This window comes from Neophocaena asiaeorientalis, unplaced genomic scaffold (genome assembly GCF_003031525.2).
Source record: "Neophocaena asiaeorientalis asiaeorientalis breed wild unplaced genomic scaffold, Neophocaena_asiaeorientalis_V1.1 scaffold192, whole genome shotgun sequence".
Lineage (NCBI taxonomy): Eukaryota > Metazoa > Chordata > Mammalia > Artiodactyla > Phocoenidae > Neophocaena > Neophocaena asiaeorientalis.
Window position 1 is genome coordinate 4,507,433 of NW_020185326.1, and position 26,724 is coordinate 4,534,156.

Consider the following 26,724-nt stretch of genomic DNA (forward strand, 5'->3'; position numbering starts at 1 on the left):
GCATCCTCTGAATCTCAATTCTGCCCCTGGACAGTGGGAGGACAGAGCCCACCTGTCAGGGCCATGGAGGACCTCTCCTGGGAGCGTGGCTTTGTAAACTCAAGTACTTTGCACCCCTGAGGGGAAGTGGTGCTTCTGCCTCTGAAGATGCGTCCTAAAGTTGCGGGGATTCCCTTTCCCTGGAGAGGAGGCACAAGCATGACCAGGAGGCGCATCGCTATACTGTCCATTGCCCCTCAATCACCTGCCGTCTCTTCCTCCTGTTTGGACTGAGCCCCAGATTGGGAGGCTGGCACTTGGATCTGGTCCCAGCTCTGCCCCTTACTTCGCAAGGAGACCCTGGGCAGGCCCTCCCCTGACCTCCACCCAGTTTCCCCATGGTGGCTGACCTCACAGTTCACCAAGTGCCCTCGGATCTGTGTCTCCATTCGATTCCTACTGGAGCCCCATGTAAAGACAGTGTTACCCGCCATTGGGTCCAACAGGGACAATGCCTGGCCCAGGGTCCCAGGACAGTCCCCATCCCCAGATTCCAAGCTGTGCTCCCCTGTGGGCTTTCCAGTCCACCCCCCCCTTGGTGTTGCCCCGCATGTTTCCTCCAGGCCTTCAACCTCTGCAGCCTGTCCAGGGCCTTCCACAGCACCGGGGGGTGTGGGTTCTGCTCCTGCTGGGGACTCCCTACCCTGGCTCCCTGTGCCCCCGCCGAGCCCCCACTTTACCCCCCAGGTGGTGTTCCGCTATGCCTTGGCCATCTTCAAGTACAACGAGGAGGAGATCCTGAGGCTGCAGGATGGCCTGGAGATCTACCAGTACCTGCGCTTCTTCACCAAGACCATTTGCAACAGTCGGTGAGAACGCACTCCTGGGCCACCCTGCCCCTCCACCGTACCCACCCCGCATGCATCCCTCCGGGACACAGAGCAGAGAGGGGGCTGGTGTTTCCAAAGGTAGGTTCATTAGCAATTCTGATCCTCTGTCGCAGCTTAGAAATCTTCAGGGACGTTCCACTGCCTTGGCGTCTGTCTGCCCCCTTAACACAGCATGCAGGGCCTCCGTGCTATTTCATTTCTTGCCCACCTTCTCCTGCCCCCAACACCCATGCCCTATGATCCTGCCAAACAGAATTATTTGAGTTTCTAGGACAACCTCCATCTCTGGGCTTCTGGCCTTGCAGGTTCTTCTACTTAGAATGCCTCCTTGCCACTTCCACCACCACCATCTTTGCCTGGCCTACCTGTACTCATTCTTCAAAACTCAGCTCACTGTCCCCTCCTCCACGAAGCCTTCCCTGACCAACTTTTCCTTTCTGGGTTAGAGCTCCCACAGTGCTAAGCTTCCTCTTGCCTCAGTACCTGTCACTTTGGGTGGAAATTGTCTTCCTATTCACTGTTTCCTCCCTGGCAGGGGCCTCAGCTGCATGAGCAGAATGAATGCAGGGGTGCCTGGGACCCCCGGTGACTGTGACTGTGCTCTCCCCACAGGAAGCTGATGAACATCGCCTTCAACGACATGAACCCCTTTCCTATGAAGCAGCTACGCCAGCTGCGGACGGCCCACCGGGAGCGGCTGGAGGCTGAGCTGCACGAGCTGGAGCAGCTCAAGGCCAAGTACTTGGAGACCCGGGCAGCCCAGGGCCCTGCAGTGCCCGAGGGTTGCACCAGCGAGGATGAGGGAGAGGCAGAGCCCTGACTTGGCTACGTGCCCTCCCCAAAGCCCTTTCTCGCCCTTGGCTGGCAGACCCACAGGGGGACAGCCATGGAGCAGTGGTCTAGGCCCCGCTGAGCCCCATCACCATGTGACCCTGGGCGAGTCCCTTCCCCTCTCTGGGACTCAGTCTCCCCATCGGAACATTGGCTCCTGAAACCATTGGTTGGGTTATCTCCTCATGAGCACACACCCAGGATACACCCCTCCTCACTTCCTCTGCAGAGCATTTTAGCACCCAGACAAGCAAGAGTGCTGTCTTTATAGGGTAACCTTGAACATTCTCTTAAGTTTTATCTGTGTATGACAGTGTAAATATTGGAAATAGTTCACAAGCTTTGTAACCTAAACGATTCTCAGTAACCAGTCATTCCTGGGCGGGCCCAGGGCTCCAGAGTGTCCCACCACTAGGGCCTTCCCAGCCTGGGATGTCCCTGGCTGCTGTTTCTCTTGGCATCTCTGCAGGGCCGGTCCTGGTTCCTGGAGAAGCTGTGCAGTTAGGGCTTCTGTCTTTCCGGGCAACAGCGCCTCTCCAGTCCTGGTTGGGCCTTTGTTCCAGTTCTGAACTCCTACCTTCCAAGGCCTGTATCCTGAGCCTTGCCCTTGCCCTCGCCCTTCTCCTCACAGCCCATCAGGGGGACAGCGGGTGGGGAGGGTGTTCCCAGGGAAACCCCTGTCCACTACCAAGAGGAACTTGGTGTAGGGGCTGAAAGCCCGGGGTTAGGTGCCCAACTTTTGATCTCCCACCACCAAATTCAGAGTCTGGGGCAAGAAAACTCACCTCTTTGAAAACTGGGCGGTTGGGAGGGAGAGGAACAGGCGGTGAGATGGACAGAGCCTGCAGCCCATTGCCAAGTCAGGGCTGGCTTGTGCAGAACTCAACTCCAGTTCTTCTGGGCTCTTCCAGGCCCTTCCTCAGCAGACAGGCTTCCCCCATTCCCCTCAAGGCAGGGGGTTGAGGCTGCACAAGTGATTTCGGCAGCTCATTTCTCAGCAAAGCCTGTGCCTGTGCCGGGATAGCCTTGAGCTCAGCAATCTGTGATATGAAGGGCTGGGGTGGGGATTCTCACAGCGAGACGACCTGCTCTGATCTGAGGCTCTTGTCAGGGCTTGGGCGGCCACACCCATTGCTGGGGACCAGTGACAGGCCCTTCTGTCGCCCACTGGTGTGAACTTGAGGGAGGGGTTGGCACACCAGACACCTGGTTCCCTCCCACCACTCCCCCCCAGCCCTGGGGTGGGGACCCTCAGGGTTCCTTTCCTCCCACATTTATGAGGGCTGCTGGGCAGCCTAGTTTCCTGTGAACACCCTACACCAGGGTTTGATGGCCTTTCTCATTTTTGCTAAACTTTTTTTCATCTGCTGAGGTCCTTTCACCACCAAACAGTAACTGTGAAGCATGATGGTGGTCTGAGGGCAGCCTGGGGGGCGTCCTGGCTACACCCCAACAGGCTGTAACCCTCAGGGCCATCACCAAAGAGACAAGGGGTCTGGCCTCCTGGAACTCCAGGAGGATGAAAGGAGATGACGCTGGTGCTGAGCCTGGTGCCTGGCACAGAGTCAATACAGCCTTGGGCAGTGAGTACCCTTTCCATGAAGAAAATGTCACCACGAGAGCCTTGAGGTTTAGAAAAGGCCCAAGGCTCCAGGAGAGACTAGGTCCAGCTGGTCCCTCTGACTCTAGCCTTAAAAATCAAATTCCTTCCTCAGCAAAAATACAGCAAGCAATCCCAGCTCAGACCGGGGCTGCTGGATAGAGGGCACCCTCCTCTCCCCTCCCGCCTGCCACCCCCCTTCTCTCCCCTTCCTCTGCCCACCCCCAACCTCTCCCCTCTCCACCTTCTCTCATCTCTCCCCTCCTCCACTTGTCTTCCCCCTCCTCCATCTTTCCCACTCACACACCCAGGCAGAGGAGAAGCTCTGCCCAAAGCTGCGTATCTACCCCCCTCCTCCTCCCTCACTGAGAGGGGTGGTACTCTGCAGCTGACCAGCACTGGGTCACCTCTGGTTCCTACTTGGAATCACCTGAGCGCTGGGTCCCACACTCAGCCTCTTGTAGGGTGTGGGTACTGTGCTACACCAACAGGGTTGGGGACCACAGGCAATCAGGACTGACTAGGGGGCCTCCAGCCCTGTAGCCGGGAGCTGGAGCCAGAGCAAGAATGTGAACTGCCTGTCTTACAACACCTGCTCACTCCAGGCCAAGCTCAGTTTACAGATGAGGAGACAAGGCTCAGAGAGGTTAACTAACTTGCCTAGAGTCACACAGCCACTGAGTGGTTAAGCCATGTTCAAGCCTTAGAGGCTGCTAACTGCAAAACCAGGGAGGGCTCCCTCCAAGCTCACGGCGCCTTCTCTGGATCCTAGAACACCTCCCCCAGGGGAAAGGACAAGTCTAGCCTATGGCCTTCTGAGTGGTGTAGGTCCTATGGGGATAGCTCCAGGCAAAGGAAAATGAAAGGAAGAAACATCTACCTGACAGGGAGGCTGTAGCAGGAACTGGTGGGGGTGGCCGAACCCCAAGAATGTCTGGGGTGCAGCTGCTCCCAGGGAGCCTGCCCACCCTCCCTCAGCTCTTCCTGAAAGACGTTTGGGGCCCACCCCTGGTGTCAGGTTCCTGGCCCTGCACCACAGCTGTCGCCCCCATCCCCAGGGGCTGCTGCTTTCCCAGGCTGGAGGATCTGATCCCTCCCAGCTCCACCTCCCTACCCCAGGTGGTGGGCCCTCTAGCTCAAAGCATCCCCCTCCCAACTAGGCCCCCAGCGAGCTCAGGCCCATGCTCCATTCTCTAGGGGAAAGGAATTTCCCAGGGAAACTTCCTGGGGCAATATCCCCAAGAATAAAGGGGCTCCTCAAAACAGGAGGGAGGGCACTATGGAAGACCCCCACCCTAAAGTGGGAGATGCACATTCACTTTTACAGAATACCTGTGTTCAGGGTCCTCTCCCCCATGTTCAGAACCTCACCTCTCTGGTGCTGCTGTCCCCTCATTATTTCTCAGCTCAATCTGCCATGGGCACAGGACCATATTGTACAGAAAGCTCCATGTTGGGCAGGTAGAGGAGAACTTGCCACCCTCTCTCTCACGCACACACAGACATACACACATGTTCTGGTCACCCACAAGAAATTTACCCACACACGGCAGATTAAACAAAGGCCATGCTGACACAGGAAGGTGTTGGTTTTCTGGCCCATCTCAATCAGCAATAAGGCCCAATAGAAGGTGCTAGCAGATGGGCCCAACTTTAGAACCAGACCTATGTGTGTTTCCTAGCTAGGGACCCCTGGATAGGTCATCCCCGCTCTGGCCTCAGTTTCCCCATGTGTGCAATTCAGATGGTCAGTGGGTAGCCTTCATCAAATGGACCAGGGGTAGGGGATGGAAGGGACAGGAGAATAAACACACATATACACACAGCATCTCTAGGAAGAGTCCCAGGTTGTGTCTATTGCAGAGGCCTCTAATGGCCTCCCCTCTAGCCCACTAGTCCATATGTCCATGGCCCCCAGAAAGGTCCCTGTCAAACCAGCCTTTCCCCAAACACAGCCCCAGCCACCTACCGTCATGGCACAGAGTGGTAAGATGCAGATACAACCCTGGGAGGGCACATCCACAGGGATCGAGGACGACGTGCTGGGGAGGTACATTGGTACCGACCCTGGAAAGAAGGATGAGTCTGTTTAAAAGACAGTAGGAGGGACTTCCCTGGTGGTCCAGTGGTAAAGGACCTGCCTTACAATGCAGGGGATGCGGGTTTGATCCCTGCTCAGGGAACTAAGATCCCACATGCCATGGGGCAACTAAGCACGCGCACTACAACTACTGAGCTCGCGTGCCTTAACTAGAGCCCTACGTGCTGCAAACTACAGAGCCCACGTGCTCTGGAACCCGCGCGCCACAACTACAAAGCCCCAGAGCGCATGTGCCCTGGAGACTGCACCACAATGAAGAGTCCGCCCGCAATGAGAGATCCATCATGCCTCAACGAAGATCCCACATACCGCAACTAATATCCGATGCAGCCAAAAATAAATAATAAATAAATCAAAAAAAATAAATAAAAGGAAATGAGGAGGTAAAAGAATTCCTGGCCGAAAGGACGGTGTGAACAAAGGCATAGATGTGTGAGAGTGGAAGGGCGTAGGGACTGCACCAGAGTTACTTGTCCAAGCACTAGGTGAATTAAGACATTTAGGTGAACTAACACTGAGCCACGCACTGTTCTAGGCCCTAGAGATACACCACTGAACAAAGAGCTCTTCACAAGAGAGGTGGTGTGGTAGAGTGTTTATAAGCTTGGGTTTGGGAGCCACGCTGCCTAGGGGTGAATTACTACCTGTGTGATCTTAAGTGAGATAACCCCTCTGCGCCTCAGCTTCCTTATGTGTAAGATAGGTAATAGATAACCTCATTGGCTTGTGTGACGGTAAAGTACGCTGATTCAATAAAGGTGCCTAGAACTGTGCCGGGTTCATTAAGTGTTAGGTGGTGGTATTACTGAACGGCTGGACCTCCCCATCTCCGCCCCATTGCCTAGCATGCTGGACCCCAAAGCCGGCGAGACTGGGCAGCAGCGCCCCCTCCTGGCTACTGAGAGAAAGAAGGGCCTCCTCTCGATACTCAGCGGCCCTCCTTGCCCTCTTCCTCCCGGCGGATCGGGAAGCCTCAGGAATTACTCTACCAGCCCAGGTTCACCGAGCGCTACTCCCGTGGCGGGCTCTGCGCGCGCACTTTGCCGTGCGGGGTAAATTAGATCGTCTCATCTAATTTTCAAACAGCTCTCTGAGGCAGACACGGTTACTGTTTCCATTTCACCAAGGGAGAAACTTGAGGCTCCGGGAGGTCGAGTCCCTTGTTCCAAGCCACTCAGCGAGGGAGCGGCGGGACGTGAAGGCAGGAGAGTGTGACTGCCCCCAGCTTCTGTTTGGTCGCGCGGGTCAGCCCGCCCCAGTCACTGCGGCGAGTGCGCGCCGGTGTGCGCGCCCGTTCTGTGCGCGTGTGCGCGCCCCGAGACCAGCCCCGGGGGGCCCGGAGCGCGGCGAGGAGCGTGAGGAAGCAGTGGTTGCCCCGCGGGCTCGCGGAGCACGGGGGCGGGGTTTGTGCCGGGCCCTTGCCCCGCCCACCGGCCCCGCCTGCCGTGCTTAGGGAGGGAGGAGGCGGCGCTGGGAGCCGGGACTCGGCGGGCGGCGAGGAACGCGGAGCCGGATCCGGAGCCGGACGCCGCCGCCGCAGCCACCTGCGCGGCAGTCATCAAGGTAGGGCGGCCCCGAGCCACCGGCCATACCTTTCCTGTCTGTGCGATGTGTGCGCGCTGCGCCTCCGGGCTGCAGCGCCCGGGGAGGGATGCTGGGGCTCGGCGCACCGCAGGGGACCCGGCCGGGCTCGGGGGACCTGGCTTCCAGCCCCTCTGCGTGACCTTGCACAAAGCACTGCTCCTATCCAGGCCTCAGTTTCCCCATCGGGACAGCGGGCCCAGTGGTGGCCCCTTCCTCGCTGGGCTCTTGGGAGGGGCCGCCTCAAGCTCCAGCCTCCCGACGGCGAGGGGCCTGGATGGGTACTGTCTGCACAGCCCACCCGCAGTGAGGGCCTCTTATGCTGGCTGTGGCGAGTCGGTCCCGACAGTCCCCCCATTAGTGGCCTGGGTGCCTCGCGGGACCTGTGTCGGGACCTCTTCCCTCTCCTGGTTGAGCAACCTGCTGGGCCTCAGCTTCCCTGTACAGGAAACAGGAAGGGGGGGGACACCCCCAAGTCCCTATCGAGCCGGTCTGGGCATGCAGGGTGGGGCGGTCAGAGTCTGCCTGCCAAGTCTGCCTCCCGGTCTGGGGCTGGGGCAGCCCTGGGTTGGAGGTGGTGGGGCCCTCGGCCACAGACTTGCCTAGACCAGACCCATGCAGGTACCTGTATTTAGGGAATGGTGTGGAACATGCCCTTCCCCATCCCTTCCCCACCAGTGCTGACGCCCAGCTCTACGTCCCAGCCTGGTGTGATAGGGATGGCCTGTCCACACACGGACCCCAGAGGAGCTACAGTGCCAAGAGAGCCATGTCTGAGTGGGGTTCGGTCTGGGACAGAGCAGATGTCTGAGGGACTGTGGCTCCAGGCTCTCTGGGTGATGAAGACCTCTGGCATCTGGCCCAGCCCCTTGGTCAGATCTCCTTTGGAAGGTCCTGCTGTCCCATTGCACACCCCTTGTTATGGGAATCTCACTAGCTGTAAACAGAGCTAGAATCTACTAGTCCTGCTCTGAGCACACAGACAACATCTGACCCCTCCATCCCCCACCCCAAGGCAATCATCTGGTCCCTTAAATCAGTTTACCTCAGGGCTAAACAGCCCCAGATCCAGCATTGTTTCTCCTGTCAGAGCCTTAGGGAGCAAAGGCAAGACGAAGCTGAGGTGTCTGCCCCAGAGCAGGCAGTAGTCAGCCTGGGGATTATTCAGAACCCACTGTCATCAGGACTGGAATGTGTCCCCTGTACCCTTGGGTTAGCAGCTACCTTAGAGGTCTGGAGTGAGAGAAGGAGCCAGAGGAGCCCCTCTCCAGGCCTTCCAGCCCATGCGTGTTCTTCCCTGTCTTCTGTTGCCTGCCCTGATTGAGGGAGTAGTTTCTGAGAATCAGGACTGGGCCTTCTGGTCTCTCTTGTCCCCCCTCGTGACCTGCCCCTCACCCGGGAGCTTTCTTACACCCAAAAGAAGGGAGGCACTGCCAGGGCAGGTAGTGAGCACTGTGTCCTCAGAGGTTGTGAGCAGAGGCTGGATGAGCACTTGCTGAGGGTGAGCTGCCTTTGACTGCAAGTCTGGGACTCTAGGGCCGAAGTAGAGTGAGCATGACCTTACCTTCTGGCCATGGTGGAGCTGCACAGAACTTGAAGCTAGACCACAAACGAGTGTTATTATCCCGTTGTAAAAGCAGACTAAGTATATGTGCTGTCACTTGAGCATAGCTCCAACCCACAGGCTTAAGTGCTACCTATGTCTCCTGTCATCTCTACCTGCGTATAATCTGGGCTCTGTTTTCCTGCTCTACTAGTCCAAGCTATTTAGGCCTTGATTTAGAGGTATAGCAAATTCTGGTTATTAAAAAGTCATCCTATGCCAATAATTTTAAAATGCACCATGGAATTATGGAATATCTAAACTGCAAGGGATCTTAAGAAATCATCTCATTCAACCCCCTCATTTGACAGATAGGTATCCCCTATCCCTGGAGGGGATATGACTTGTCAAAGGTCACACAGCAGATGAGCAACCAAGCCCAGCGATCTTGATTCCAGAACCAGAGTGTGTGTGTGTGTGTGTGTGTGTGTGTGTGTGTGTGTGTGTGTGTGTGTGTGTGTGTGTGTGTGGAAACACATACCACATAGTAAATGAAAGCAATCTGTATTTATTCCTATAAAATTAGCAGAAATAAATATAAAAGGATAAACATCTATGCTGGCAAAGCTATAGGGATTCTCCGGTAGCATTTAATTTTGCAGAGCAACCTGGCAGTTTGTTACAAAAGTCCATGAAAATGATCCTAACTTCCCTTTGACCCTAGAATTCTAATTTGAGGACTTTACCCTAAGGAAGTAATTTTAGAGAGAGACGAGTGTAGTGCTGTTATTTACAAGAAGTTATCTTATGGTGAAGAAGCTCTTGGTGTTTTATCTGAGGCTTAATAAACATTTCATTTAAAAAGTACACCTTTAATAATAGTGATACTAAAGCTTCCATGTCCAGAGTCTGGCCAGCGCAGGAGCAGTGTGGTCCAGAGGAAAAGCCATGAGACTCCTGTCAGCCTAGATTCCAGGATGAGCTCTTCCTCTACCCCACCGTGTGACCTTAGGTCAATCCCCGCCCCTTTCTGTACCTCACTTACCCTATATGTGAAATGGGGTAGATTCAGTGATTGCTGAATTTCTTTGAACTCTGACAACCCACATTCTAGACTTAGCAAACCTCTGTAGAGGAAGCCTTTATTAGAAGGAGCAGTGAACACAGGGATAACCAAAGATTGTTGCAGTCTCCCTCCCCCATCATTAAATGAATCCCCTTAGAGGCAAGCAGCTAGCTAGGGGAAGGGGCTTCCCTCAGCCTTAGACCTTTGTTATCTCCAAATGGCCAGAACCTGAATTTTTTTTTTTTTTTTTTTTGGCCGTGCCCCTTGGCATGGAGGATCTTAGTTCCTGGACCAAGGATCGAACCCATGTCCCCTGCACTGGAAGCATGGAGTCTCAACCACTGGACTGCCAGGGAAGTTCCAGAACCTGGATTATTTTAGATCCTACTGTATTTTTGTTTTTATCCTCTTTACCAAATATCAGGGGACAGAGATTTTTCAGGAGGATTGGAAAATAATTCAGCAAGATCCTCCATTTATTATGTTACGTCTATAGGGTGTGCCTTGCCTTCTTCAGAACAGATTGGAGGTGTTTAGCAATCACACCTATTATGAAGGGCCAGGAGTTGGTGAACAAACATTTACTGAGTACTGACTGTGTATTAGGCCTTGAGGTACCTCCCAAGGGCCTGCAGGCTGCCATGCGAAACGTATTAGGTCATATGTGAAATGGCCAATATCTGGCTGTTTTTGACTTACAAGAAATGGCCATTTGGTTCAGCCTAAATGGAAAAAGATATAATTAAAAAGCACTGTGCTCCTTACCATAATTGAGAGATTGGCAGGGTGCGGTGGGGACTAGTGCAGTGTGATTACTGTATAAGCTTGGAGAGGTCAAGTAAGAAGGACATGGGAGCCTCACCTCGAAGAATCAATAACAACAACAGCGATAATAATGAGCTAACATTTATTGAGTACTTACCACCTGCCTGATTGTCTTAAGTGCTTCACAGCCATTCATGTAATCATTCAGCCTTTCATTTATTAAACACCTGCATTGCGCTAGGTATCTTCTAGGTATTGGGGGGAAGGGGGTTCTTGACAGTAAACAAAATAGACCAAAAAGAAAAAAAATCTGTCTTAAAAGAGCTTACAATCTAATAGGAAAAAAAGACAGACAATAAACACTAAGTACAATAGGTGGTGATAAATGAGATGGAGCGAATAAAACATAGGAGGATATTTTGAGTGTGTGAGGGGGAATGGAAGGAGGGGTTGTGGTTTAAAGCAGGGTGTATGTGAGGGGAATCACTGAGAATCACTTCTGGGCAAAGGCTTGAAGGAGGTGAGGGAGTGAGCTGGCTGATTCCTGGGGAAGAGCCGTCCAGGGAGAGGGAACAGCCAGTGCCAAGAGAAAAGCCCTGAGGTAGGACCATACCTGACACGTTGAAGGAAGAGCAGATGAGAAGAGTGCCACGAGGGAAGAGGAGACAGGTGAGAGAGGCCGCCAGTCCGATTGTGTACCCTGTCTCGTACAACATGATGGACTCCTGTAAGTTTGAGGGAGGTACTACGTGTATATCTCTTCTTCAGTTAAAGGGACAAAGGTACAGAGAGTTTAAGTGACAAAGGTACAGATAGTTTAAGTAACTTGCTGAAACAGGGTCTCATAGAGGAGCTAGGGCTTTTAGTCAAGGGCAGTGGGAGCCATGGAAGGCTTTTGAACAAGTTATGGGCATGGCCACATTTGAGTGTTTTTTGTTTTTTTTAAATTTATTTTTATTTTTGGCTGCATTTGGTCTTTGTTGCTGCACGCGGACTTTCTCTAGTTGCGGTGAGTGGGGGCTGCTCTTCGTTGCGGTGCGCGGGCTTCTCATTAAGATGGCTTCTCTTTGTTGCAGAGCACGGGCTCTAGGCGCATGGGCTTCAGTACGTGTGGCACTCGGGCCTCGTAGTTGTGGCTTGCGGACTCTAGAGCGCAGGCTCGGTAGTTGTGGCGCACGGGCTTATTTGCTCTGCGGCATGTGGGATCCTCCCGGACCAGAACTCGAACCCGTGTCCCCTGCATTGGCAGGCGGATTCTTAACCACTGTATCACCAGGGAAGTCCCCACATTTGAGTGTTTGTGCGATTCCTCTGGGGTACAGAGAGAGGGCTGTGGAAATAGTCCAGGCCTGGGATGATAAGGTTGGACCCAGGCAGCGTAAACCATTGAACGAGGGGGCAGAGGATCTGTCAGGCTTGGTGCTGGGGGTGAGGTAGGGGTCCAGGCCAGGTGAGTAGGAAGAGGAGGAAGCCAGGCTTGTCTTGGGCTTATTTATTTAACAAATACTTAATAGCACTTCTTATGCTCCAGGCGCCATCTAAGATTTTACATACACTGACCCATCGAATCCTCAAAGGAATCTATAGAATAGATACTATTACTTACTATTTTTAATGGGTGTATTGTATGTAAATTATATCTCAATGAAGTTAATTTACAAAGAAAGTATATTTGTTTTTTCTAAGTACTTGATGATAATAGGGAATGTAGAAAAAAGAGAGGAAAACAAAATAAATCACATCTCTTTTTATCTTAGATAATCAATATAAATATTTTACTATATTTACTTGGGTTTCTTTTTCTACTATTATCCCCATTTTTCAGATGAGGACACTGTGGCTCAGAGAAGTTGGGCAGCTCGCCCAGGGTCATATATTTGGACCCATGTCATCTGGCTCCAGTGTTCAGGGTCTTAATCACCGTGCTGTGTTGCCTGTAGGCAAACCTGGAATGTCAGTTGGTGGGTTCCATTGAGACACCCCCCCCACCCCGCACTCACCCCACCCCCAGCATCCTTTCACAGATATGGAAAGTAAGGCCCAGTGAAAGGTGGCACCTTGCTCAGCATCTCTCAACCAGTTGGGAGCAGATATGTGAGGTCTTATTCTAAGAAGAAACAGGGAGCTGAGAATTTGTAGGGTTGATGTGACAGCTGCTTCCAGCCTGGCCTTGAGCCCAGAGCTAGCAGGGGGCTGGCAAGTGCCATGACCCTGCCCATACAGAGTGCTGGGCACTTCCAGGGCAGGCCTGTGTTCTCTGGGTCCAAGAGTCTCAGCCCTCCAGCAGGCCCTGGGTGGGAGGCAGCCAGGGCTGGGGAGGGAGAGTTCAGGACCTTGCCAAGCCTGCAGGCCCCCTGGGACTTGTCTCTTGTACTCTGACTATTTCTGGCTCCGGTGCCAGCAAAGCCCTGGGGCCGCCTGCTGCCAGGGATGCAGCCCTGGCTTTGGATCCCAGCACAGCCGCTGGGTGAGCCTCAGCCGGGGTCTTTCCCTCCCCACCTGCAAAGTGGCATCATAATGGTGCCAGCTTCAGGATGAAGGGGAAATGTAGATGGAACGTTCTGGCACAGGGCGTGGCACAGTAGTGGAGAGCCAACTACTGTTGCTGCTCCTGGGGCCACCCCAGGGTGTTGGCCCAGGCTGGGGGATTGAGCCTTCCCAGCCAGAGCCCTCTCCACGACGCTCCCCTTCATAACCTGGCTCGACCAGGGAGGCCCAGCCAGTGCAAGAGGAGATGGAAATGATCCTCAGGCAGTGGCTTGGAGTCCAAGATTACCAACAAGGGACACAGTGGAACAAAAGAGCCCACACCTCTGAGGAGGGAGACCTGACCTGGCCATTGACATGCTCTGTAGGCAAGTCCTGTCCCTTCTTTATGCCCCCTGTCCTCTTCCATAAAGTGGGCAGAGCATTTCCTGCCTTAATAATCGTAACCATCTTCAACCCAGCAGCCATCTATTGAGGTTTTACTATGCCTGGGGAGTAAGGATGGAGATAAGCCAGACTCATCGCTGCCTTCAAGGGCGCACAGCCTGGTCAGGGGCTCAGTTCTGATAGGGAAGCTGTGGAGCTGTGGGCTCTCAAGGAGGGACACCTAATGCAGCCTGGGGTGGGGTGGGAGTTAAGGAGGCGCCCTGGAGGAGGTGATGGCTGGGCCAGGTTGTTAGTGGGATTTGGAGTTGGCCAGACTCTGAAGGGGAAGAAAGCAAGAAAGGCCATTGGGTAAATTGCCCCACTTCTCTGAGCCTCAGTCGTATAAAATTGAGATAATAAATACGTGCTTTGCCTAATGTTTGCAGCGGTTGTGAGTCTTAAAATTGGATAGAAAGCATGGAAGCACTTTATGAACTATAAAATGCCAGGCACCTGTCCATTGTTGTTTACTGTGATATCTGGAGTCCCCAGGGGTTAGGGAAACACCAGGGCAGCATCTGGGTCCAGGAGAACATCCGGCCTGTTTTGAAAGATCTACAGTCAAATCCTGCAGAGACAGACAGCCTCCATTCACCTCACACCCCTTGATTTAAGGGTTCAAGAGTATTTCTGTGCTGGGGAACGGCTTTGCTTTGAGGAGGCCCTGAGAGCAATTACGATCCAGTCACAGCTCTGTCCCAAGGAAGGGTGGACAAGTGTCCATAGGAACCCATCAGGCCAAAAGCACTGCATCCTGGTAGAGGCTGGGCGCCCTGATCAGGCCTCAGGGACCTGACCAAGAGGCACTGTAGAGAGCTGCCAGGTGAAGGGATGGAGGATAGGGGAGCACCGTGAGGTCACTGGGAAGAAACCAGTCTATGTAGAGGGAGGTGTGCAAATAAGGAAAAGAGCAGTGTGTGGTATGAGCCCATTTTGGTTTGAATATGAGGAAAGAATAGATCTACACACATGTAAATACAGAAAAATATTCAGAAAGACACACATCAAGCTGGTTGGTTATCACTAGATGGCAAAATTTTGTTTTCTTTTTTCGGTATTTTGAAATTTTATATGTGATAGACATTTTATTTCTATAAAGATGTGGCTGCATGTAATATATGTTACAGTGGAATGTAGATAGTATGATAATCTGGCCAGCCTGCTGTCACCAGGCTGGAGGGTTTAAGGAGGCACCTGCAGCATGAGGACTTGGGTGAGGCCTGGAGGACGTATCCTCAGTGCTGGTCTTCCAGAACAGTTGAGACAGGGTCCAGGGATGGCTTGATGTAGGAGTCACATGGGAGGAGAGGGCTCTGGGGGTCTCTGGAGTTGTTCCCAAGACTCTCTTCTTGGGACAAAGACTAGGGGTTTAGATGGCTGCAAGCACAGTCAGCATTATGACCGACTGCCTGAAGCCAGGAACCCCAGGCCACATCAGCAGAAGCATAGAGTCAGATCCAGAAAAATGAAGGTCTTGCTGGAGTTTGGGCTACCCCCTGAGTGGGACTGGGGCAGCTGGGACAGATCCAGAGGCCCCCAGACTGGGGAAGAGCCTGTGCCTTCAGATTCCGTGATGCTTCTGGCTTCCACCTCAGCGTGCCAGGCCCCAGAAGACCTTTTGCCCTCAGTGATGTGTGTTCTCAGTCTTTGGTCCCTGGGACTCTCACAGACCTTCTCATCTCTTTGCAGAGAGTAAAGAAACCAGACTACTGTCCTATTTCATGGAATGCAGGGCACAGCCAGTTTTGAGATAATATACCATTATTTTATAATCCATTAAGAAAGAAAAAGGGCAGCCAATTAAACTACAAGTTACATCCCAGTTTCAGAGATGTTAAAAACTCTTGTGTCTTAGAATCAATTAAATATGACATGTGACAGGCCCCACCCTAGGTTCTTTTTTTTTAAACTAACTTTATTTTTATTTTTTAATATATTTATTTATTTATTTTTGGCTGCATTGGGTCTTCGTTGCTGCGTGGGCTTTCTCTAGTTGCCTCAAGCGGTGGTTTCTCTTGTTGCAGAGCACGGGCTCTAGGTGCGCACGGGCTTCAGTAGTTGTGGCACGTGGGCTCAGTAGTTGTGGCTCGCAGGCTCTAGAACGCAGGCTCAGTAGTTGTGGCGCATGGGCTTAGTTGCTGTGCGGCATGTGGGATCTTCCTGGACCAGGGCTTGAACCCGTGTCCCCTGCATTGGCAGGTGGATTCTTAACCACTGCGCCACCAGGGAAGCCCCCCACCCTACATTCTTAATGTATATTCACTCATTTAATCCGTACAGCAACCTTGTGGCTAGATATTCTTGTCCTCTTTTTAGAGATGAGGAAATAGGGGCCCAGAGAAGTTAAGTTACTTGCAAAGTCGCACAGTCAGCGAGAGGTAAAGCTAGGATTTGAACCCTGTTCTAACTGGATTCCACCACATTTTCCTAATCCAACTCCACAAAGGCAAGGCTCCTGAGCTCTGGCCCTTGGGAAGAAGAGAATGTTCAGCAAAGTAAATGTATGTCAGTGCAGAAATGCCTGGTGGACAGGGCGTTAAACGCTGGGTGCTCTGAGTAATGCGGGGCCTAGAGAAGGGCTGGGGAGCTCATGGACAGGAAGGAGCTTTGGGAGCTTGCTGACTGGATCATTAGTCTCATCCTTGTTATGACCATTTCCAAGAGTAGGTTGGCCTATGGCCTGCCCTGGAGAGAGACTGCGGAGGCCTATCCCACACAGATATCCCAGAACCTCACTCAGACTTATTCACTCATTCATTCCCTAAATAGTAATTTTTCAATTTGATTTTTTGAAGGAGACCTTTGTTCATGTATTGGTCACTTTCTGCATGTGAAACAGAGCTCAGAGCTAGGGATCCAGAGCAGAGCAAAACAGATAAAGGGGCTGCCCTGGTGAGCTCACAGACCAGAGAAGAGCTGGGCAGTAACTGGAGAGTCCCACAAAACCCGGATAAGAGGGGCATAAGGAGTGTGCAGAGTAGAGAAATGTGCCTGGTCCAGGATCACTGCAGAAGGCTGTTCTAAGGGAAGGACTTTTGAGCTGAGATCTGAAAGGTGAGTAGGAAGTAACCAGGTGAGGGTGGGGAGGGGAACATGCTAGACAAGAGAAACAGCCTGTGCAAAGGCCCTGAGGCTGGAGGAAATGGACTTTTGAGGAATTAAAGGCACTGAGTGTCTGTAGCTCGGATCCCTGGGCAAGGTGAGTGTGGAAAGGGAGAGTGGGCCAGAGCCTTCAAGCCCTACAGCAATGGCCACGGAGTGGCATGCTTAGATTTCCATCTTTTGAAAAGATCAGGGGCAAGATGGTTGGTATCCAAGACTAAGTGACCAAGTGAGAACAGGTGGTAGCCGTGGGAATGGACCTATGTGGATGGTTTAAGAGATGTTTAGGAGGTGGAGGAGTGTGGGATGAACGATGGATTGGCTGTGGGTACAAGGAGAAGGAGGCCACGCGGGCGACCCCTGGGATCTGGCTTGTCTGAAGTGCCCTTCACAAGGCCTGACTCGCAGAAGGAGGGGTTCTGGGGGGGAGACAGGCAGTAGTGGGAGAGGACTTCACTCTGTGTGTGCCTCCTGCCCTCATCTGGTTTTCGTCTATTTTTTTCCCCAGCAGTGCTTAGATATCCTGGTTCATCCAGCATCAGGGTTTTGCCAGACAATATGGGAAAAGTCAGCAGGATGAAGGATTTTATGGTGTTGATAAGAGTGAGGTGATGGATCGTGGAACTGAGGGGAGGAAATAGAGTGAAGCGAGAAGGAGGCAGATGGGGGAGAGAAGGTTGAGGAGGCCAGTGATGGAAGTTCTCATGGGTGAAGGTCTGCAGTGGGGGGAGGCCTGGCCTGATGTCCCAGGTTGCTGGTACAAGAAATGGGCATCATGGTGTGTAGATGTCGCATGGCCCAGACACCATCCTACAAGCTGGCCTTTCAGAAAAACTGGAGCCAAGCTTGACAGATTATGTTGTCCTAGAGGGGGGTCTCTGGTCCAAGGCTCTCTCTCCTTGGGCCTGAACCCATTTTTATTGACTCATCGGGGCTGCTGACAAAGGGCTGATCATATCTGGACGTGCCATGAAGCTGGAGGCGGGGAGGGTGTGATCAGCAAGGAGGTGCTTGAACTAGTGACTTTGGAAGCAAGTGGAACTGTTTCAGTCATGGGGCTCATCTGAGGTCACAGCTAGGAAGTGGCTCCCTGGTTTGGTTTTCTGTGCTGTGGATTCCAGATTTCAGAGGGTAGTTCCTTTCTTGTATCTTGCTCTGAGCCTGAGAACATGACACTGCTGAGTCTGCAGCCTGGGAGGGGAGTTGTAGCCAGCTAGGGGGATGGCCGGGACTGCATGCAGGAAGACTTCCTGGAAGAGGGAGCATCTAAGCTGAGCCTTGTAGCAGCTGGACAGAGTGATGGGGAGGGAGATATTGGCAAAGGAACAACAGAAGCCAAGGGCTGGCGATGGGAAGCACACTGAGCCTTTTTGGGATGCACTGAACATACAGTCTGAGTCTGGTCTGGCTCAATCTAAAGGGAATAGTATCAGATACTGACCAGATACCAAGGGCAGGGAGGTGGAAACAACCCACCCTGGCAGGGAGGAGTGTTTTATCACTGACATTGTTTAGAATTATAGGCACATAATGATAGTAAAGTCAGGCTTTTTGTCGCTCTTATTATTGTTTTTAAGTTCTCTATAGCAAAGACACCCCGTTATTGTCTGCACCCAGGCTGACTGCTCACCTCCCTGCTGCCTTTGTCCCCCCACTTCCCCTTCCCAGCAGGGGGGAAGAGAGCCATAGAGATAGGAGCAAGATTTCAGCCTGTGCCTCAGAAGGCCAGGGCCCATGTGCACAGCTGCCCACACCTTACCAGGCCTGGGCTGGCATACCTTGGGGACCACTGGACTGCAGGGCTCCAAGTCCTGTGGTGTCCAGGGCTGCAGTTGGTGGTCAGAGGCAGAATTCTTGGGCTCTAGGGGAACCCCAGATCTCACCCTCCTAAACAGAGCCTTCCAGAGTAATAAGGACAGTAGTAATACCCTTTAGGGGTTACTTCCCAGCCCACAGATGTCACCCTCATGGGCACTCAGACAACAGCTGGACCCGGATAGTCCCGTTTCACCAATGAGACTTCAGAGTGACTCAGAACCGTGGCCAGCTGATGACCCCATGTCCCCCATCCTGATGGCACTTGTAACCTTTGCTGATATCTCCCTGCCACCCACCGCCACCCTCAGAGCCAGTGGGTGATCTTACAGCATAAGGGAGGCAGCCCAGAGGGTGAGAGGTCAGGCAGCTGCCTACGGCCCAGTGAGAGAGCCAGGAAGGGACCCACTGTGGCCAGGACTCAGAGGTGTTAACATCAAGAACTAGAGATTTGCGTTCTCTCTGGGATGTACCACTGACCAACTAGGTGACCTTGGACCAGTTACATCCCTTCTTGGGTCCTTGTTTCCTCACCTGCAAAGTGAGGGGTTAAACTAGGTGATCCCTACCATCCCTTGCAGCCTGAAAATCTTCTCTGAGAGTCTCCCTGTCTTCTATCCTGGCGGCCTCCAAGGTGAGGTACGCAAGATGCTCATCGGGGTGCAGGAAAACATATCGTCTAAACAAGAAAATCATTCACGTTTGCTCATATTTACCAGGTGTAGACACACTGACACACTCTCCAGTCAGGGGGCAGGCAGCTTCATGTCTCAGGTTTCCAGAAGTCTCTGAGAAAGGGGTGACAAGGGCATCCTACTCTTTGGTTTGTTTTAGGCAGGTTATCCCAACTAATTAAACTGGTCAATTAATCCAGGTTAATCTAGACTAATTAATCTAGGTTGGATTTGTGGATTATATTAACCAGTTTTAACAAACTAACCCTCACAAAGTGGACAAGTGGTTTTGAAAGATTTCTCTGAGGACACTGGATTGTTAGTAATACGGATAATGCTAGAGCATGGGGACAAGACAACGTGAGAATTAACACTTGGCTTTCCAGCACTATCACTTCAGTCAGCCACAAGGCAAGGAAAAAAAAAAGCATGAGACAAGAAGTCAGCACGAGGTTTTTTGTGTGAGGGGGGACACTATTTGAAATAGAGATTTACAGTCACTGGTTAATGATGAATCTCGCCTCTTGTGTATATTGTACCTTACGTCTACAGGTGATGGTTACTTGTATATAATATAATATATAGGGGTCGGTGAGCTCGATGTTTTTCCCTTTGGAAGGAGTAAATGATCAAAACAGTTTGGGGCCCACTTCTGTAACTTCCTGGTTACAGGAAGTGCTGCTTCCTGGTTACAGGAAGTGCTGCTTCCTTCCTATGCTGCTTCCTTCCTATGCTGCTGCCACTTCTGACACACCACCACCTTTGTGATCATGCTTTGCTCGAGTGAGATGCGATTTCTCCAGTTTTCTACCCGTTCCCAGGGCAAAGACTCCACTGCTACCTCTGGGCCCACAGAGCCCAGCATGGGGGTCTGTCTCCAACTGGGGACTTGGAAAATATGGGTTGAGTTGATGTGCTTCAGTTTACCCTTCGTGCTCTACTGGCCTTTCTAGCAGCAAAGACTTGGGGTCTGTCTCCTCTCCTGACCCCAAGGAGCCCCATCTTTCCCAGCCTGAACCACACTCTGGAGAAACGCAGCCCACCTTTCAAAGGTCTGAGCCTCAGGAGGGCCCAGCTAGGGTGAATGACCCTCGGCCTCACAATTAGAAGACCTTCTTCCCCAGCCATCCTTGGAATTTGTTCCTCTGAGAACAGCAGCACAGATAAGAAGCAAAATATTTGACACCGTATCCAGGCACAGGATCAAAGGAGACTTTGTTCCGTGTCCTAGAGGACTCTCCTGGGCTGGGAGTGCTGGAGACCTGGATCCCATTCCTGGTTCTGCCCTGTGTGTGTGGCCCTGGGCATGCTGACTCAGTTTCCCCTTTCATACCTCGTGATCTCTGGGGGTCTGGCCAGTGCTGCTTTTCTGAGATGTGAAGACTGAGATCTTTTTGGAGACCTGCTCTACTGAGTGGTTCTTTGCCCCTATCTGGAGGGTTTGGGTATGCTCTTGTCTCCAAACTGGGTGAAAGATGGGGACAGCTTGGAGCATTACTGTGAGACAACCAAAATGGGTGGAAGATGGGAAACTGAGTCGCACAAGAAACTCCCCAACCTGGAGCAGAGCCATCCCAGGGTTAGGTGGCAGGGCCCTCAGATCTCTGGAAGGGCTGTTGTGGGGCAGAGAAACGGATGTGGTTGGTGGGGCTCCAGGGATGGAGACAGGGCAGTGGGGGAAACTGTAGATTTCCGCTCAGTAGAAGGAGGAAGTCTAACGGTTGAGCTCTCCTGCCCCCGGAAGGGGTGAGCTTCCCTATAGCAGAATGGTACAAGCCGAGACATGCAGACTTTTCAGATGGAATGGTGTGGAAAGGAGAGCAGAGAGCTGGGCTGCATGCCTCCCTGGGTCCCTGACCCTGGGCAGTCCTGGGTTATTGTGTCTGTTTCTTGCCCCCAGATGTAATAAGATCATTTGAGAGGGGGTTAGTGGGTCTGGCTGAGAATTAGATTAGAAGAGAATTAGAGCTTCAGGCTCTAAATCAGCACTGAGGGCTGGGGGAGGGGCATAAGGCTTCCTCTGTTTTCATCCAGTTAAGGGGATTTTCATGCCTCCCAGCACAGATGACCCCTGAATCACTCCTGAATCTTTAGCTCTTTAGGTGTCGCCTCTCCGAAGAGAAAAGGAACATAGGCACTTTGTGCTTCTGGTTTAATCTGTAAGCCCTGTTCAAAGTCCTAAATATTCATTTCATTTCATTTTATTTATTTTTGGCCGTGTTGCGTCTTCCTTGCTGCACACGGGCTTTATCTAGTTGTGGCGAGCGGGGCCTACTCTTCGCTGCGGTGCACTGGCTTCTCATTGCGGTGGCTTCTCTTGTTGCAGAGCATGGACTCTAGGCACGCCGACTCAGTAGTTGTGATGCACAGGCTTAGCTGCTCCGCGGCATGTGGGATCTTCCTGGTCCAGGGCTCGAACCCGTGTCCCCTGCATTGGCAGGCGGATTCTTAACCACTGAGCCACAAGGGAAGCCCAATATTCATTTCAATCCATTAATACAGGTAAATAGTTTAAAACCGTGCCTTCTTATAGTGAGCAGTCAATAGAAGTTACCATTATTACTTATTAAAAAAAATTTTTTTATTGAAGTATAGTTGGTTTACAATATTCTATTAGTTTCAGGTGTACAACATAGTGATTCAGTATTTTTACAGATAGATTATACTCCATTTAAAGTTATTACAAAATAATGTCTATATTTCCCTGTGCTATACAATGTATCCTTGATGCTTATTTATTTTATACATAGTAGTTAGTATCTCTTAATCCCGTATCACCCCCTTCCCCCTTCCTTCTCCCCACTGGTAACCACTAGTTTGTTCTCTATGTCTGTAAGGCCATTTCTGTTTTGTTGTATACATTAGTTTGTTTTATTTTATTACCTTCCACATATAAGTGATGACACAGAGTATTTGCCTTTCTCAGTCTGACTTATTTCACTAAGCATAATACTCTCTAGGTCTATCCCATGTTGTTGCTGTGATTACTTATTTTGAATTTGCCTTGCGTTTACCATGTGCCAGGCAGTGTTGTAAATGCTTGTCAGGTATGAACTCATTTACTATTACCACCCCATTTTATAGATGGAAAACCTGAGGTCTAGAGAGGCTGACTCACCTGTCCAGGGTCTTTCGGCTGGTATGAGGTGGGGCTGATGTTTGAGCCCAGCAGGCGGGCTCCTGACTATGTCTGTAACCACTGCTATGCCACCTCTCGACGTTGTCATATTGATCTCGAGTGTCCTCTGTGTAATAAAGAAAGAAAGCGCCTTTGCCTCCATTCTCCCTTCAGAGCCTCCCAAAGCCTCAAGAGGGTTTCAGGCAGGGATGCACATTCCCATTTTATGGATGGGGCCCAGGGGCACAGAGAGGGACAATGACTTGAGCAGGGTCACACAGCTGACGAGGGCAGAGCAGAATGGAGCTGGGCCCCTGATCTCAGAATATCTGTGCACCATCGCTCTACAGAGCAGGGCTCCCAGCTGAAGCCTGGTGGGAGTACGTGCTGGTTATTGAGGGCACTGCTCCCTTAAGGGGCCCCTTCCTTCATCACAAGGAGCAGAGCCAGCTCTATAGAGACGGCAAGCAAGCCAAAGGGAAGATGATGGGAAAAGCCGCCCTCTGCCAGGGAGAAGGTTGAGGCGGTCCTGAAGGTGCCTGAAGGAGGGGCGAGGATTGTCACCCTGCAGGGCCCCTTCTGCAGGAGGCCTAGGCAGAGAAGGCCCTGACTAGCCACGAGTAAAAGGGTGAAGGGGCAACCAACCTGCCCCCCCATGCCCTGAGGTCACGTCAGGGACTGACTCTAAGGCCAGGGGTCAGGGAGGGTTAAAAGAAGCAGGTGCTCCCTGGGGAAACAATCATGGAAGCAGAGGTGGAGCCAGTGAAGGAGTGCAGGAGAGCTGGGTGCTGATCTAACTTGGTGCTGCTGTTTCTTTCTTTCTTTTTTTAATTAATTAATTTTTTGTTTTATTTATTTTTCGCTGCATTGGATCTTCATTGCTGCACGTGGGCTTTCTCTTGTTGCAGCGAGCGGGGGCTACTCTTTGTTGTGGTACGCGGGCTTCTCATTGCAGTGACTTCTCTTGTTGCAGAGCACAGGCTCTAGGCACGTGGGTTTCAATAGTTGTGGCTCGCGGGCTCAGTAGTTGTGGCTCGCAGGCTCTAGAGCACAGGCTCAGTAGTTGTGGCACACGGGCTTAGTTGCGGCATGTGGGATCTTTCCAGACCAGGACTCGAACCCATGTCCCCTGAGTTGGCAGGTGGATTCTTAACCACTGCGCCACCAGGGAAGTGCTCAGTGCTGCTGTTTCTTTTTTCTTTTTTTTTTTTATTGTGGTAAAATATACAAAGCATAAAATTTATCGTTTTAACCATTTTTTTTTTCTTTTTTTTTTTCTTTTTTTTTGCGTTATGCGGGCCTCTCACTGTTGTGGCCTCCCATTGCGGAGCACAGGCTCCAGACGCGCAGGCTCAGCGGCCCAGCCGCTCCACATGTGGGATCCTCCCAGACCGGGGCACGAACCCGCGTCCCCTGCATTGGCAGGCAGACTCTCAACCACTGCGCCACCAGGGAAGCCCATCGTTTTAACCATTTTTAAGTATACCATCCTGTGGTATGACTGTTGTGCAGTCATCCCGCCATGATTTTTTAATTTTGACTTCACCGTGGCCCACTCTATTCTTTAGTGGTTTGCTTACATGTATGGATGAAAAATGTGCATTCAGTGCTAAAATATCATGTTTAGCAAAGGAACCGTACGTAGGACACTAACACACGACTTGCCCCATGCCAGGCACTGCTCTAAGGCAATGTAAACAGATAACTGTATGGAATCGTTATGATTCCCCTATAAGGTAGGTTCTGTTGTTGACCCTAGTCTACAGATAAGAAGACCGAGGCACAGAGGGGTTTGGTATCTTTCCCACTCCCCGCACTCCGGCTCTTGTCTGGGCCCACTGGTTTGTTGAGGCCTCACTGTGTGCCAAGGCTAGAGGCTCTGTTCCACTACTTGCCTCATCTCACAGCAGCCCGGCCAGAGGTAGGTGCCGTGTGGTGCCGAGACTTACAGAAGCTGAGTTGGGTTGGTAGCCAGGTCTCTAACTCTGAAGCCTGTGTCTTGACTACCTGCCCTCCATGCCTGCTGTTCAGGTGGTGAAGCTGTCGTGGGAACACCTGCGCGATTCTTGAGTGCTGGCCTGAACCCGCGTTTGTGTATTTAAAAGAATCTTGGAGAGAGAAATCCCAGGATCACAGCCCCAAGTGGCCCCGAGTTAGGAACTGGCTGTGTGCTCACAGAGCCTTTGGAGGTCAGGTTCCCACTAGTTGTGTAACCTCAGGAAAGTGCCTCCGTCGCTCTGAGCTGAGTGCAGCTCGCTGCATCCAGGAAGTGGGGATAGTTCTCCCCACCCCAAGGCGGCTGTGAGGAGTGAATGGAATAGTGAACGGGAAGGACTTTGCAAATCATGCAGCAGGGCTGTATAGCAGTGGCTCTCAGAGTGGTCCCTGGACCAGCTGCATCAGTGCCACCTGGCAACTTGCTAGAAATGCAGAATTCTCAGGATCCACCCCAGACTTGCTGAATCAGAAACTCTAGGATGGGCCCAGCAGTCTACATATTAATCAGCCTTCCAGGGGCCCCTGATGTGCTCTCAAGTTTGAGACCCACTGTTGGGAGAGATTCTTGCAAAGTGTAAATGAGATACTGTCACCAGTCCTGGCAGAATCAGTCTCGGGGCAGAAGTGCCTCTTCAGCCCGGGGTGCTGGCATCTTTCCTGTAATCTTCGTCCTCCAGTGAACCTCCCACCCTCCTGCCCTCCCTGGCCTGCAGGTCCAGCCTGAACAGATGTGGGCAGAGCCCAGAGAGGCTGGAAATGGGGAGAAGTCCTCACCATCCTCTCCTGGCGTCTGTTGCAGACACTGCCTGGGGAATTGATTAAGGCTGCACAGTGGCATTTATCTCCAGGTTGATACACAGGTTGGGGAGAAGCAGTTGGGAATTTCCCATCACCCTCCTGTGTGGCTGGTCCAGGAAATGGAGGGTTGGGCTGCCCAGGCTCGGGCAGGAGCAGGCAGCCCTCAGTCATACCTGGGAACTCTTCCTATAGGGAAATGGGTTGAATGATGGAAGGAAGCTATTTTCTGATCTAAAACCCCAGCTGCTGAGAAGTGGCCCAGGAATGGGCCTCGAGGCCGGGCTTCCCAGCTCCATGTTTCTCTCAAAGAGCTGAGACCTGTGGAGGGACATCAGGCCTTGACTCCTGGTCAGCCATCTGCCCGCTCTTCCCCGATCAATCAGGCTTCTCTCCTCCTGAGTCCAGACAAGGACGGCCTCAGAATCATCCTCCTCTCACCATATTCCACAGCCCCTCCAGCAGATTGGAGCTGGGCATGAAATGAACCCACTTATTTCTTCCTTAGATGCAGCCCACAGCTGAAGAAAGAAAATACTTGCCCTCCCTAATGGCAGGGACTCTATCCACCTCAGCCCTGACAAGTCACACCCTGGTTATAGACTTTGACACCTCCCTCCGTGGTCTCAGGTGGCAGCTCAGCTAGCGTGCAGAGCCCTGCCCCGGCACCTTTCCAGTCATGGCCCTCATTGCTTCTCTGCATTTGCTCAGGCCCCAGCTGAATTGGACCCTTGGGTTCCCTGGGTATGCCTTTGCCTGCCCACCCCTCACCGTGTGGCTCAGTGCAGAGCCTTCCACCTGCAGTGCCGTCCCTACTCTGTCCTGGGCTCGCTCCGCTCAGCCTTGAAGGCTTAGCTCAAACACAGCCTCCTGGCAGCCCTTACCCACTCGCCAGGTTTCAATCTCCCTGCTACTCCAAATTGAGTTTGCCGGCCTTTCCCATCAGTCTGGGCTCCTGGGGGGTAAGGATCGTTCCTGCCTCTGCCCCATGGTTCCCAGCACAGGCTGGACTCACAGAAGGTCCCAGTGATGCTGCCTGGACTCACTCTGGGCCCCAGGTCCCTGCAGCAGGGCAGGGTGAGAGCTGATTTGTAGGTCCACTGATGACAGAATTCAGGCTCCCTGGCCAGGTGCCCATCCCAGAACAGAGCTTCAGGGCTTCAGCCCTACTCCAGGATCGCTGTGGGGCTCTAAACAAGGCACCTTCCCCCTTTGTTTCTCAGTGTCTCTCTCTGTCCAAAGACAGATCCAGAAGTTCTGCCAGAGAATGGACAGTAAGCAGGAAGTGGAGCTGCCAGATTTTCAACCTCTGGGAGGCATCTTTAAAAAGTCTTCGTGACCCTTGTCTCTCGAAACTCACAGATAAGGAAATTGTGGGGCAATAAATCTTCGTGGAGTTTTGGTCAGGACCTGATCAGGGTGAATAAACAGGAAGAAGGCCTGCTCTGTGTCTCCAGAGGGTCAAGGCAGGAACAGCTCTGAGGACTGGGGCAGCTGCCAGGCAGGCGGTCCCACTGCCCTCACGGGCCCCCTGGGTCTGGCACATGCGGGCTGCAGAGCCCTCAGCGAATTGTCCTAACAGGTGGGTAGGGCAGAGGCGTTACCATCTTATGGGTGGACAAACAAAACCCGAGAAGGGGACAAGGTTTGCCCAAGGTCATGTAGCAAATTGGCATCAGAATTAGGACTCTCCAACCTGACCAGCAAGCCTGCTATGGAAGGGACAGTCCCAGTCCCTGGCGCCTAGTACCCAGAAGGGGTGTTCAGGAAAGGTCGGTGGAGTGAGTGAAAGCTCAATCCAGGAGCCAAGTCAGTCTCCCCCTGGGTGCCTGCCTGTGTGGTTTGGCCTGTGGGTGGGCAAAGCTGAAGGGAGAGGACCATTTGGTGTTGACAGTCCAATGGATGGTTGGATGGATAGATGGAGGAAAGATGGGAGAAACACAGGGAGCAGGA

At 52.4% G+C, this 26,724-nt stretch overlaps 2 protein-coding genes across 2 annotated transcripts in view; both read left to right on the forward strand.

The window, feature by feature from the left end:
• Positions 1 to 2,056, forward strand: part of TBC1D2 (TBC1 domain family member 2) — a 43,584-nt gene extending 41,528 nt beyond the window's left edge. The window contains 2 exon segments of the mRNA XM_024734389.1: positions 727 to 848; positions 1,482 to 2,056. Of these exon segments, the coding sequence (XP_024590157.1) occupies positions 727 to 848; positions 1,482 to 1,689 (330 nt within the window). The 3' untranslated portion in view covers positions 1,690 to 2,056.
• Positions 2,057 to 6,849: 4,793 nt separating this feature from the next.
• The window catches only part of CORO2A (coronin 2A), a 58,795-nt gene continuing 38,920 nt past the window's right edge, over positions 6,850 to 26,724 (forward strand). The window contains exon 1 of the mRNA XM_024734406.1: positions 6,850 to 6,964. The gene's annotated coding sequence lies outside the window, so the exon portion shown is untranslated. The remainder of the gene's footprint in view (positions 6,965 to 26,724) is intronic.